This window comes from Abramis brama, assembly GCF_963993115.1.
Source record: "Abramis brama genome assembly, chromosome: 8".
In the NCBI taxonomy this organism is placed as follows: domain Eukaryota; kingdom Metazoa; phylum Chordata; class Actinopteri; order Cypriniformes; family Leuciscidae; genus Abramis; species Abramis brama.
The window spans coordinates 31,053,668-31,066,238 of NC_139970.1; the positions used below are offsets into that span (position 1 = coordinate 31,053,668).

At 37.8% G+C, this 12,571-nt stretch overlaps 1 protein-coding gene across 1 annotated transcript in view; it reads left to right on the forward strand.

Annotated features, from left to right (window-relative positions):
- The window catches only part of itgbl1 (integrin, beta-like 1), a 38,199-nt gene that overhangs the window by 6,517 nt on the left and 19,111 nt on the right, over positions 1-12,571 (forward strand). Inside the window, exons 3-7 of the mRNA XM_084122968.1 lie at positions 5,931-6,077; positions 6,738-6,860; positions 7,393-7,533; positions 11,646-11,786; positions 12,395-12,541. Coding sequence (XP_083979094.1) covers positions 5,931-6,077; positions 6,738-6,860; positions 7,393-7,533; positions 11,646-11,786; positions 12,395-12,541 — 699 coding nt within the window. The remainder of the gene's footprint in view (positions 1-5,930; positions 6,078-6,737; positions 6,861-7,392; positions 7,534-11,645; positions 11,787-12,394; positions 12,542-12,571) is intronic.

The following is a 12,571-nucleotide window of genomic DNA, read 5'->3' on the forward strand; positions in this document are numbered from 1 at the left end:
ACTATTTTGCAGTTTCAGAAAACAATTCCGCCACAGACCAGGAAAATCCTAGTCTAAAGTCAGTGGCGCGTTATTCAGATGCTATTTTAAGGGTGCATGCTTGGCCATAATGTAGCGTGTGCACAACGCGCATACACTTTGCTTCTCTCATCTACACAGACGCAGCAGTTGCCATTTTTGCAAACCATACATAATTACAAGGAAAAATATTACCACACGAGGGAAATCATTGTGGTGTCCATGAAGATGTGAAAAAATAGGCTTATGAATCTAGCTTACACATTTACCCAAATTATTCAGGCTAATTGTAGTAATGACAGATCAAACCTGTTTGACCAATAGTGGCAAGACACATAGGTATATAAGGACACCTGACAAAGTGTATTTTACAGCCCTGACGAGAACGTCGGTCTCCTCGACTGTGAACCGCTCCTGGTGTGCGCCTGGCAAATCCGCCATTATAATAGCAATCCACCATGGAACAAGCGTGCCTGCTTTTAAAGGGAATGTGAGATGACGCTCTGATTGGTTTATTGCACATTACGCCTAAAGAGTAATGTAGCTACTTCAGACCAAACCATTTTAGATTTGCGTCAAGATCCGCCCACAAAGTTACTTGCGTTTCGCGTTTGATACTTGCGTTTCAGATTGTTAAAATAGGGCCCTATGAGTTACCAATAATAGTTTTCAAATGCTTAAATGAAATGTGATGATAGTTTTCTACATATATGATGGGCATGACAGCAGCGTTTATGGTTTAGGTGAACTAACATATGCATTCTATCCAGCTTCTGTCAACATATGGTGTTGGTTCTAGCTCTGGCAGCAGGTCTGATATATACTTCAAATTACGAAAAGGTCACATGCCTTCCAGGTCAGTGTGCTTGGGTATACAGTAGAAGAGGAAATTGTGTCCACTGTGTCATTTCACTGCAAATATGAATGATGAGGCCAAAATGACACTTTAATTTCCTCTATGGTCTTTCATCCAATTAGTAACACACAATCAAATGTCAGGTGAGAGGAAATAGGCAAAAGATGAACATGACATGGGCCGGACATGAACACACATCTCCCATCTGAGCACTACAGCTTGAAATGCTAGACTGCAGCTCTGACAAGTGCCATAAATCATAGATTGTCTATAAACTTATTACACACAGTGACCCTCATTCTTTAGATGATTTGGTCTGTCTTCATCGCTGCGGGTCTGCTGTAGGTATGCAGCATTATTAGCCAGGACAGATGTCTCCCTCACACCCAACCCAGCCTAGCACATAATCATTTCACGCTCTACAACGCAAAGCAGGAGAACAACTAGGGGAAATAATTACCTCACTGTCTTGTTTTATACAAAGCTGCTGTTTAACAGGCTAAGTGGAAAAAAAATCTTCAAGATCAAGCTACCACATAAAGGCCCTGGCTTACTAAAGGTTTGTGTGGATAAAAAACATGTGCAAACTTCATAGCATGCAGATTAACAAAGAGTCTGCTGGGGACTGCATCTTTTGAAATGCATAAAAAATCTTGTCAGTTTTTGTGGTTGTTCCTTAAAAAATTTTCGGTAAAATTTTACAATAAGGATTAATTTGTTTACATTAGTTAACATGAACTAACAATGAACAATACTTCTACAACATTTATAATTATAGCTAATGTTAATGCAGCATTTACTAATACATTTGTAAGATCAAACGTTGTATCTGTTAGTTAATGTGAAATAACATGAACATGAACATTTGTATTAACTAAAACAAATAAATGCTGCAATATACTGTTTATTGTTATTTCATGTTAGTTAATGCATTAACTGTTAACTGAATTTTCTTTTGGCATTTCCCTGTCTTTTCACTTGTGTTAAACTTGTTAGATTAATTTCATGGTACGTCCAAATGGTGCTGATTGTATTGTTTAAAAGAGCTGCATTTAGGTTCAAAAGTTTCTTCTTGTGAGCCATCCGTTTGTTACAGTTTCCTTATGTTTAGCGATTTAAGGAGGCGCAAGCATTGACTGAAATGAAAATAAAAATAGAAGGCAAAAGCAAAACAAAGGAGCAACCTTTGTTCTAGAATGTATAGAATACAATGCTTTCGTTTATGTTCGCTTGGATGATTTAGTGTCTTTAATTTTTGTGTACTAATTGGAACAAGCTATTATACTCACTGTCCAATCATAGGGGTAATTGCTGTCTTTGAAGGCACTATCAGGCACTGATTTCATGGATCTGATGACTCATTAATCTGCTCACCGTCTACAATTTATCTGATGAGGACACACCATCTATTAATACTGTTCACAGCTGTTTTGACTGAGTCATACAGGGTGGCTACACGACCGTCTTGGCCCATCAGCAGGGAGGGGGTAAATGATGCCCCTGGTGGCACAGAAGCAGGGACACAGTGGACAGCAAGGACCAAACTCTTCCTCCCACATATGGGTGGGTGGTAGTTAATGTCAAAGTATTTATGTCTGCATATAGGATTAAACTCTGGCATCAAACGTCTTTCGAAACAAACATGACTAGTAATTTTAGCGTTGAACAATGTATACTGATTACCGGTGTTATCTGGACCAAGAAATTCACGTATATTTGACAACTTCAGGGCTTTTGTGAAAACTACAGATTATACTTCCACATTGTTGTATCCCTTGCCACAGACAGTTTGATTGACAGAGGGTAATTAAAGGTAGGGTAGGCAATTTCGGAGAGGCTAGCAATAGCAAGCTAGCTTTAAAAGCATAGATCCCTCCCTTCAGAGCGCTCTACAAAGCCACACTTCCTCCAAAACACATGAACTCGCACAGCCAAACTGAGTCTGCAAATCGTCACGAGAGACAGTGTCAAATTACATCATGTCTCAAAGCACATAACATTAACATTACAATAATGATGAACATAAACAACTTAAAGATCGTTGACTTGTATCACCTGACTGCTGCAGATTCATTTCGATGTTGATAGTGTTGGCATAGAAACTCATAAACTTGACTCTGATGACGTGAACCGCTCTGAGTATAACATCACGGGAAATCCATAGCCTTTTTTCTCTGTTTGACCTCAGTCAGGTAGCACTGGTTTAAATAAAAAAAATCGCTTTTCTACTATAAGGCAGCCAAGTTTTATTGAAAGCCCATTTTGCCAGCAGTGAAGTACCCCTTTAAGAACATATTAAATGGAATTGAAAATAAAATTGTATTTTTACTTTGTTCCTGTTTTTAGAATCATCTGTACTGCTGGTTTACAACAAGCTGGTTTAGGTGACTGTTTAGGTGATTGTTCAAATGACCTGTCTGGGTAGAACTTAGAGAGCCTTAGCTAAGTTAGTCAGCTTGAGGTGGTTAATAATGTTTTTATTTTATTTTATATTATATTCAGTAGTTGCTAGGTAATTCTCAAATTATGGGGGGGAAACATTAAAAAAGGCACCATATCCATATTATTTTTTATTTCTTTCCCCAGGTTAAACATTATTGCTAGGTTTAACATTTGTCCCTTTACTTAATGTCATTCATTGGTGTTCAAAACAAGTTATTTGAAAATACATTAAAGGTCAAAGCTGGATCCTCTGAAAAAGTTCAGAGGAAGAAGGCACTTTTTAAAGTGCAAACATGTTAACATTTGTAATGTCTGATCACACTGTACAAAATATTGTTGCCCCACTGCTAACAACCTGATTCAGTAATGAGGAATGCCTTTTTAAAAGACCACATACAAATAATGTATATGTGTATGTATGTATATATGTTTATTTATTTATACATACAACAGTTCTTTCTGGTTCTCCAGTCTGATTTGCTGAAAGCCGTGCGATATTCCCCCAGCATCAACACTCTAACCGTTTCACTTTCACCGCATATTATTTTTATAAACATTGTTCGGTTCATAGCTTAACATTTCCAATATCAATTTGCTTTTAAACTATAGGGCACAATATAGATGTATCCTCCATTTGGTATTTGCATAAATCTTGCCTTTCCCTCCCAGATTGGCTACAAAACACTGAATGTTTGTGACAAGCAGCCAAGACTCTCTGGTAATGAGTACAGGAGCAGAACAAGGCTATTGTTAAGGACTGATGGATGGCCCTTGAAGACGACATCAAATTTACATGATGGATTAGTGCAGGGAGTGATTGAGAATGACACTTCAGGATGTGGCTAAAGGAGCTGAATTTACAATAACAGGATGTATTTATAGCATATTTTGTCTGCCTTTTTTGTGCACAAATGCACTTTCATCCATGGAGTCAAGAATAATGATAGGCGATCATAACAATGGTCTGATATAGATTTTTTTTTTTTTCTTGTATCACCCTGGTACTCTTGCATGCAGATTGAAGAGGAAGATTGAAAGAAGAGACTAGAAGGAGATTGGTGAAAAATGAATGAAAAATGCTATTTCAGTATTTGTAATGTGTAGAATGTAAAGTGCTGTATAAATAAGTGCTTTGAGGCTGCAGGACAGACTTTGATTACATGGTATTAAATCCATTTCTGTCCAACAAGAAATCGATGGTGTGAGAAGCATTAAAGTTAAGTATACTGACCCTGATATTTTGGTTGCACAGCACCCGTAGAACGTCATAACTAACCTAAGCCAGGTCTATATTCAATTCCATTCCTGGAGGGCCACAACCCAGAGAGTTTGGTTCCAAACCTAATTTAACACATCAGAGCCAGCTAATCAAAGGCAAACTTTCCTACTATATAGGCCTAGTAGACAAAAAACAATACAGTATGTGACATAAGTAGGCCTATGTCTGAATTTACTGTACTCATAAAATGCAGAAAGTACCGGACAACCTACTACTTCCGGCGAAATTCTTTAGTGTGTATACGATGGAAACTTTACTATCCCATGAGGCTACGGGAGAGGATTTGTGAATGGCAGTGAAACAACGGAACTGACGCTGGTAGGTCACATGACAATGACAACATGGCGAATGTAGTATGTCCGGATTACATTTATACTATATAGAACATACTATTTTAGTGATTGTGAAGTAATACTTATTCAAAATAAGTAATTACTCAGGAGAGTATATGCGATTTCGGAAGCAGTCATCGTCTTCAGCATTACTTGCAGGTGTGATTAGGCTTGGAACTAAACTCCGCAAGTCATGGCCCTCTAGGAATGGAATTGAATAGCCCTGACCTAAGCTTTCCTTTAAGATTTTTGGCCTTTCATTTTGTATTTTAATTTCAGATGTTTTCATAGTTTCAAGAGGATGTCAAGCAACCTATTAATATTGGCAAACTTGGCATCTATCTCATTTGGCTAGCTTCTACCATATCACACATGAATTTGGACCAAAATACAATAGAATTTGAACACAGTCGTTGAAGTCAGCAACAAAACAAATGGGAAAACGTTTTGCTTTAACTATGAGCAATTAAATAGCTACCGCATCATTCAGCAAATAGTGTAACAAAGTGTATAGTAGAGGTCTTCACAGGCATTAAAGCCTGAACTTGACCTGTTCGAGCGAGACCCTGACCTGACCTGAGCAATTTTTTATTTTAATGAGTTGTAAAAATGAAATACTTTTACACTGTTCAGGAGCAGACCTCTAGTGTATATGGCTGTGCAATTTTATATTGTGCGGAAGTAGACCATAAGAAATCTTCAACACCTTTTTAGCTGTGAAAAGCACACATATGTGAAACACACACAATTCATATCCTCCTCTCTCAGGGTTTCCTAAGCATGCATGCGTGGAAAGTGTTAATGTCTTGCACATCACCCTGCCCTTCACCTCTCTCCAAACACCTTACTAATCACAAAATCAATCTCAAAGGGAGCTCTTTGGCTCCTCCGACATAATATCATTTGTTATCAACCCATTTACTTTTACGCTGTGGTTTTGTGTCATGACTGCATGTTACTCAAAACAATCAATAATTGTAATCTGCATATGTGTCCACTACAGATCATGGGATATGCAACTGTGGAAAGTGTTTCTGTGATGAAAGCTGGTTTGGGGAATCCTGTCAGTACCAGGAGCAATGTTCTCTCTCCAGCAAAACCAGTAAAGACCTCTGCCGCAATGCCCAGGGTGTAGTTTGCTCCAATGCAGGTAAGATATTTGATATTTTTTATTGCATGAGGGCATAAAGATAATAGAACTAAAGGTCAAGATATATGGCGTGCAGTTGTCCAAACATTCTTTCTGGGTGGCCTAGAAAATAACAGCCTGCTTGTATTTCACACCTTGCCCCAAACCCTGTACTTAACCCTTACACTGACCTGAACATTAACTTTTGTTGATGTGTCTGTATGTTGTTAACTGGGGACCCAGCTGGTTTGCAGATATTTGTCACCATGTCAGGGTGTGTGTACATGAAAGTGCTGTGCATCAGGATTGATTTTCAAAATGTAATACGTTTATTTATTCCGAGATACGTAGAAATTTTTTTTTCTCAACTGATCAACATAAAATGTATTATTGAAATTATTATTATTATATTGAATTTTATATAGCTATATTATATAGCTATGCTGTGTTTATGATAACGTGTTTATGATAACATGTTTATGGGTAGGCCTACTGAAAAATAAAAATAAGAAAAAGAATGCTCAGTTTAATTCTGAATAGCATGCAATTCTATGGTGTTTATAGCCTTAGGTCGGGTGTTGTTGTGTGAGTCTGTGAGTGTCTTCATATGTAGAAGTGTGGTTGATGAGTGACAGCATGAAATCTGTGGATTTTGACATCGATGTATCTTCTGGCGGACAGGCACCTGTAAATGCGGCAGCTGCATGTGCCATAATCCCGATGGGAAGGGCCTGATCAGCGGACGCTACTGCGAGTGTGATGACAGCGAGTGTTTGGATGAAGACTCTGGAGAAGTGTGTGGAGGTATGACCACAATGTGACCAGTGCTTCTAGATTCATCTACAGCGGTCCCAAAAAAAATATTTGGACACATTTGTATTAATTTTATTCTATTAGATAACACCTTATTAAATCAAGTGGCACCTGCTTTGTTTTCCTTACTCATTTTTGCTGAAACACTCAAAATGGTGGCATTAGGAACATTCATGCACATTAGATGGCTAGCCTGTAAAAAATAATGTATTTATAAAAATCTTAATATAGAGGGTGTTTCAAAATGATTGACCCAGTTTCAAACAAATATATATCAAGTTAATTAAAGTTAAAATATTAGTTAGATTTCTCTAAAAGCAAGACTTGTGTCCTTTTCCTGTAACTTACAGAAGTACGTTGTAGTTAAATTGTAGATGATCAATAGCATGGTTTTAATGAAATGAAACCCTAATTTACATGATGCCTTTGCTATACCTGCATGTTGTCTACAAAGATGAGAAAAAAAAATCTAAAAACTCTGAAACGGAATTTCTCTCTTCCCTCTCCCTGTTCGTGGTTGCAGGCCATGGAAAGTGTTACTGTGGAAACTGTTACTGCTCGGCTGGTTGGCATGGAGATAAATGTGAATTCCAGTGTGACATCAGCCCATGGGAGAGTAAGCGGAGATGCACATCTCCAGATGGCAAGATCTGCAGCAACAGAGGTCTGTCTTTGTGCAAGCATTTACCTTACTCGGACATAACCAATGTTTCCCATCACCCTTTAACTAATAATAAATGAATTAAGGTTATCCTTAATGCTACTGCTGGGGCATCTAAATCAAATTATAATTTTATTTGATTGGTTTCCACACAGAATCTGTAACAAAATATGCCTAATTGTCCCATATCTGCTGTATACAGCATAAGTAATTTCACCCGATAAGCACAAATGAGAGTGGGACAATGTATTCTCCATTAAGATACATCAGGCTGCCAAAAAAGCTTTGGCTCTCATATTGCCGGTGAACCTCCAGGGAGCTTTTCTGAAATTGATTACAGCAAAAGGGTGAAGTGGTACACAGTATAAACTCAACCTCACATCTGAACCACTGTCTGTGGTTAAGTAATCTGCCCACAAACCGTATCCACTCATCACAAGCAACCACGCTGGTTTTCTGCATCAAAAGGTGGGCACACAGCATTTGTTTCTAAAAACAACAGCATTTTAGCAGCAGTTACACTTTCCAATAGAACAAATACAATCTCTTAATGCCATTGGCATTCTTATCCATATATTTGACTACATGTGTATTTTCATCAGCAGTATTGTGTTCTGTTTGAAGGAAGTCTGTCCTCGGTCTCTAACAGGAATTAGGATACTTTTGCTCCAAAAAAAGTGCACTTGTTTGTTCCAGTGCACATGGTGAAAGATATCCATTATTTTTTCCACTTTTAAGCTATCCATCCTCATTTTCCCTATTTTATATTCTGTTTATACCCTTCAATTATACGTTCTGCCCTGTGAATGGCAGGTCTCAGTGGATCGCTGCTATTGTGTGAAATGACAGCTTCTTTTAGTCATTCAACCTCTCAATGCATGAAATAGCTTGCCCTTCACTGTGAAATACACCCATGCAAAGTTATATGCTACATTTAATAACCTTTTCAGTAAAAACAAACAAACAGAAAAAAGTATAAATGAAGCAAAATGCTTTTGCTATCGCAAGCTATACTTTTAAAATCAGACTCATGAATTACCCTATTTAGGACAACATGTGCAAAAATCTTATTGGCAGAGGCTCTTAAATGTGATTCTGGCAAGTATAGGATGCCAAAAAGAGGCCTAAAAAGGTTTCCCTTGTTAACCACAGTTCTGCAGAATTTTAAATCAGTTCAAGGGGTCAAATGGCAGATGCAGGCAGACCAGCATGTGAAGAGTTGTTATATTCACTAAATTCTAGAGAGAGAAAAAGGCCTGATATAAACTACCATTCAATAGAGTGGGGTCGGTAAGATTTTTATAAAGAAAAAATATCTTATGCTCACCAAGGCTGCATTTATTTGATCGAAAATATAGGAAAAACAGTAGTATTGTGAAAAAATTTTACAACAATTTTCTTTTTTAATAAATTTAAAATGTAATTTATTCCTATTTTTTAGCAGCCATTACTCCAGTCTTCAGTGCCACATGATCCTCCAGAAATCATTCTTATATGCTGATTTGGAGCTCTAGATACATTCTGTAGTTGCTTAATATTTTTGTGGAAATGGTGATAATTTATTTTTCTTTGATGTATATAGGCTACAGTTCAAATGAATAGCATTTATTTCAAACAGAAATCTTTTGTAACATTATACATGTCTTTACCGTCACTTTTGATCAATTTAATGTGTTCTTGCTGAATTAATGTCTTTCATTAAAAAAAAGGACTGACCCAGAACGATAGTGCATATCCTATATTGACCAATATGGTCAATTTAATTATGGATTTAAAACCATCAAATATTGGCTGATAACCGATATTGTATGCATCCCTGATTTTTTTATAGTTTCTGCCTTCTCTTAATGGATTCCCACTGACTCTTAGCCAAATGTAAACAAGCCCAACCAAGTTAGTGATAAGGTGTTATGGAAGAGTGGGCTACTATCATTGTATTTGCTTTATTTCATTGTAGGTTCTTACAGTAAGCAACAATATACTTTTACATGCATGACTAATAATAAAGCTCATGCCATTCATTTAAGCATTCACCGAAGGTTGCATAAAGCAAATCAAGCGCAATGAAAGTAAGGTCTATATTCATGAGAAGAATTTGAATGATGGCAGCAACAGTGGTCTAGCCTCCTGCTCTCAGGGCGCCAGCTGGCTCGGTTCCCATGGTGCTTTCTCCACACAGATAAGAGAAAACAGGATTTCCAGTTGTGCTGCAACTGCTCTGGCTAGGATTCATCAGAGTTGAGGTGTTTCCCGCAGCTCTGTTGCCATGACTGTCGCCCCAGCAATAGATTAGCTGGAACTTGGAGTAAGCATCCTCATCAATCCTTGCCATGCATGGTCCCTTTATTGTCAGCTGGGCTCTGGAGGATTTGGCCCCCAGGAGAAATTTGGCTTTCCTTTTCAACATCACTTCAATTATAGTGCTGTGTGCAGCTAACTGTTTCACTGAGCTCTAATCCCTCTAACACAGACAAAACAGTTTGAACCCATATTCCAACGAAACGGCCTTACCTGGCACAGACCCCTTTTTCATGTCTTGGTTTTCTGTCTTAGGGTACATTTACACGACAACGATATGCTTAAAACTGAGACGTTTTCCCTTTTTTCAGAGTTCCGCGTATAGACGACACCATTGTCAAAACGATCCCCATTCACACGAATCCGCGAAAACGACTAAAAACGCTGTATTCTGCTGCTAGTCCATTAGATGGCAATGAAACACTATAAACTGAACACGTAATACGCATGTGTATGAGAGTGTTCGTGGTTGTTATTATTATATAAATTATCTCCTTCGTCGTTTGCTTCATTACAGCCAACCGACCGTGACAGAAATATAGTTCAAAAGTTATTTTTTCTTTGAAAGAAAGTAATACTATTGATGTCAGCATTGGTTGCGTAAAAAATAAATAAAGAGCTGGATCTAATCGCATGCAGTGAAACTTTAAACAAACTCAAAACAATACTTCGAAGAGAACGCAATCAGAACAACTGTCACATAAAGGCGAGATCACATAATGAACAGAATAAACAAGGCTTAAATAGACAGACGAACCATCAAAGAACTGAGACAGCTGAGACAACTTAATCAAACAATGAGTAATCAAGGAAACTAACTGAAACATAGGGAAACGACTGAAGAATAAGGGGCTGTTTACACTACACCGTTTTTAACTAAAAACGTAAAACTTTTTATGCAGTTTGGCCGTTTCTTTACACGACAACAGCGTTTTGCGTCCCTGAAAACGCAAAGTTTTGAAAACGGGTTTCAACCGGTTTCAACGTGCAAGATTTTGAAAACGGTCTCCGTGAATCACGTGTATTACGTGTTCAGTCTATTATGTTTCATCGCCATCTAATGACCTGGCAGCAGAATACAGTGTTTTTAGTCATTTTCGTGGATCCGTGTGAATGGGGATCGTTTTGACAATGGTGTCGTCTGTACGCTGAAAATGGAAAAATGTTCTTTTGAACTTTCTATTCATCAAACAATTCTGAAAAATATTAAACAGCACAACCATTTTCAACATTGATCAAAATAAGACCTGTTTCTTGAGCAGCAAATCAGCATATTAGAATGAAGGATCAGGAGACACTGAAGACTGGAGTAATGGCTGCTGAATTAAAATTCAGCTTTGCCATCACAGGAATAAATTACATTTTAAAATATATTCAAATAGAATACAGTTATTTTAAATTATAATAATATTTCACAAGATTACTGTTTTTACTGTATTTTTGATTAAATACATGCAGCCTTGGTGAGCATAAGATACTTCTTTCAAAAACATAAAATCTTAAAAACTATGGTATATTCAGTAAGTATAATTTTTATTTGGAAATGTTGACTTGAGAAAAGCTTGTTTGAAAGATTTGAAAAAGAAAAAAAGTTTTAAAAAAGTGAAATAAATGTTGCATTAGTTGTGATAGATTTTTATATTAAATTGTTTGAGATTTTTCAGTTCCTGTAAACGGTTATATGAACATTTCAAGAGTCACACCTGTTAGTAAATATGATTGTCAATGTTTGACTGCATGAATGACTGTCAATGTTTGACTATGTGAATATACTGTAATAGAAAATACTTTACTATTATTTCACCCTGTCTTTGTAGGCACATGTGTCTGTGGCGAGTGCACCTGCTATGACGTGGATCCCTCAGGAGATTGGGGTGACATCCATGGAGACACCTGCGAGTGTGACGAGAGAAGTTGCCATGCCATGTACGACAGATACTCGGATGATTTCTGTTCAGGTGAAGCACTATTTGAAACATTTCTGTCAAACTTCTCGTTTTTAGTATTACATTTGTAACCATATATTAAATTTGTAACCACATGTCACTCTGGCAGTGTGTTTCCAAAGAAAAGCGGTTGAAATGTTCAGTTTTGGCTTCATCAAACCCCCTCAAAAGGAAATGGTTCACATTCCAAAATCTAGCAGTGAAAATACTGACGTTGCTGAAAAAGAGGACAGGGTGGAACTGTTTGATATCCGTTCACTCCACCTATCTGTGATCTTGCATAAACACAGGCCACATGGATTATCCTGAGTTGAAGAACAACAGATGCATTTCAGAAACATTTCAACATCTGTTTTAATGTTTGAGGAATGACTCTGCGGCCATATGCGAGGGTCGCTTCAATCTTATGTTTGTCTCAGAGGGGTGTGTACACAATTCATTTTTACATTCATGGTCAGCCAGATCTGTGAGCTGTGCCCTTTAACTTCTAATCCATAAACCGACACACATACACCACCGATGTATAATCTTTGCCTGTATCTAGGACAGCTTCAGGTAGAGCTTCAGCCGATCGTTCATCCATTAGAGGACTCTAAATCCTGCTATGTGTCTGTTTGAAGGTCACGGCCAGTGTAACTGTGGCAGGTGTGACTGCAAGGAAGGCTGGGCTGGAAAGAAATGTGATCATCCTCTCTCCTGTTCGCTGTCTGTGGAAGCCAGTCAGAAGAAGTGTCGGGGAACCTCCAGCCTGCCTTGCTTTGGCAGAGGTAATTAAGTCTAGTGTCTATTCATCTGTG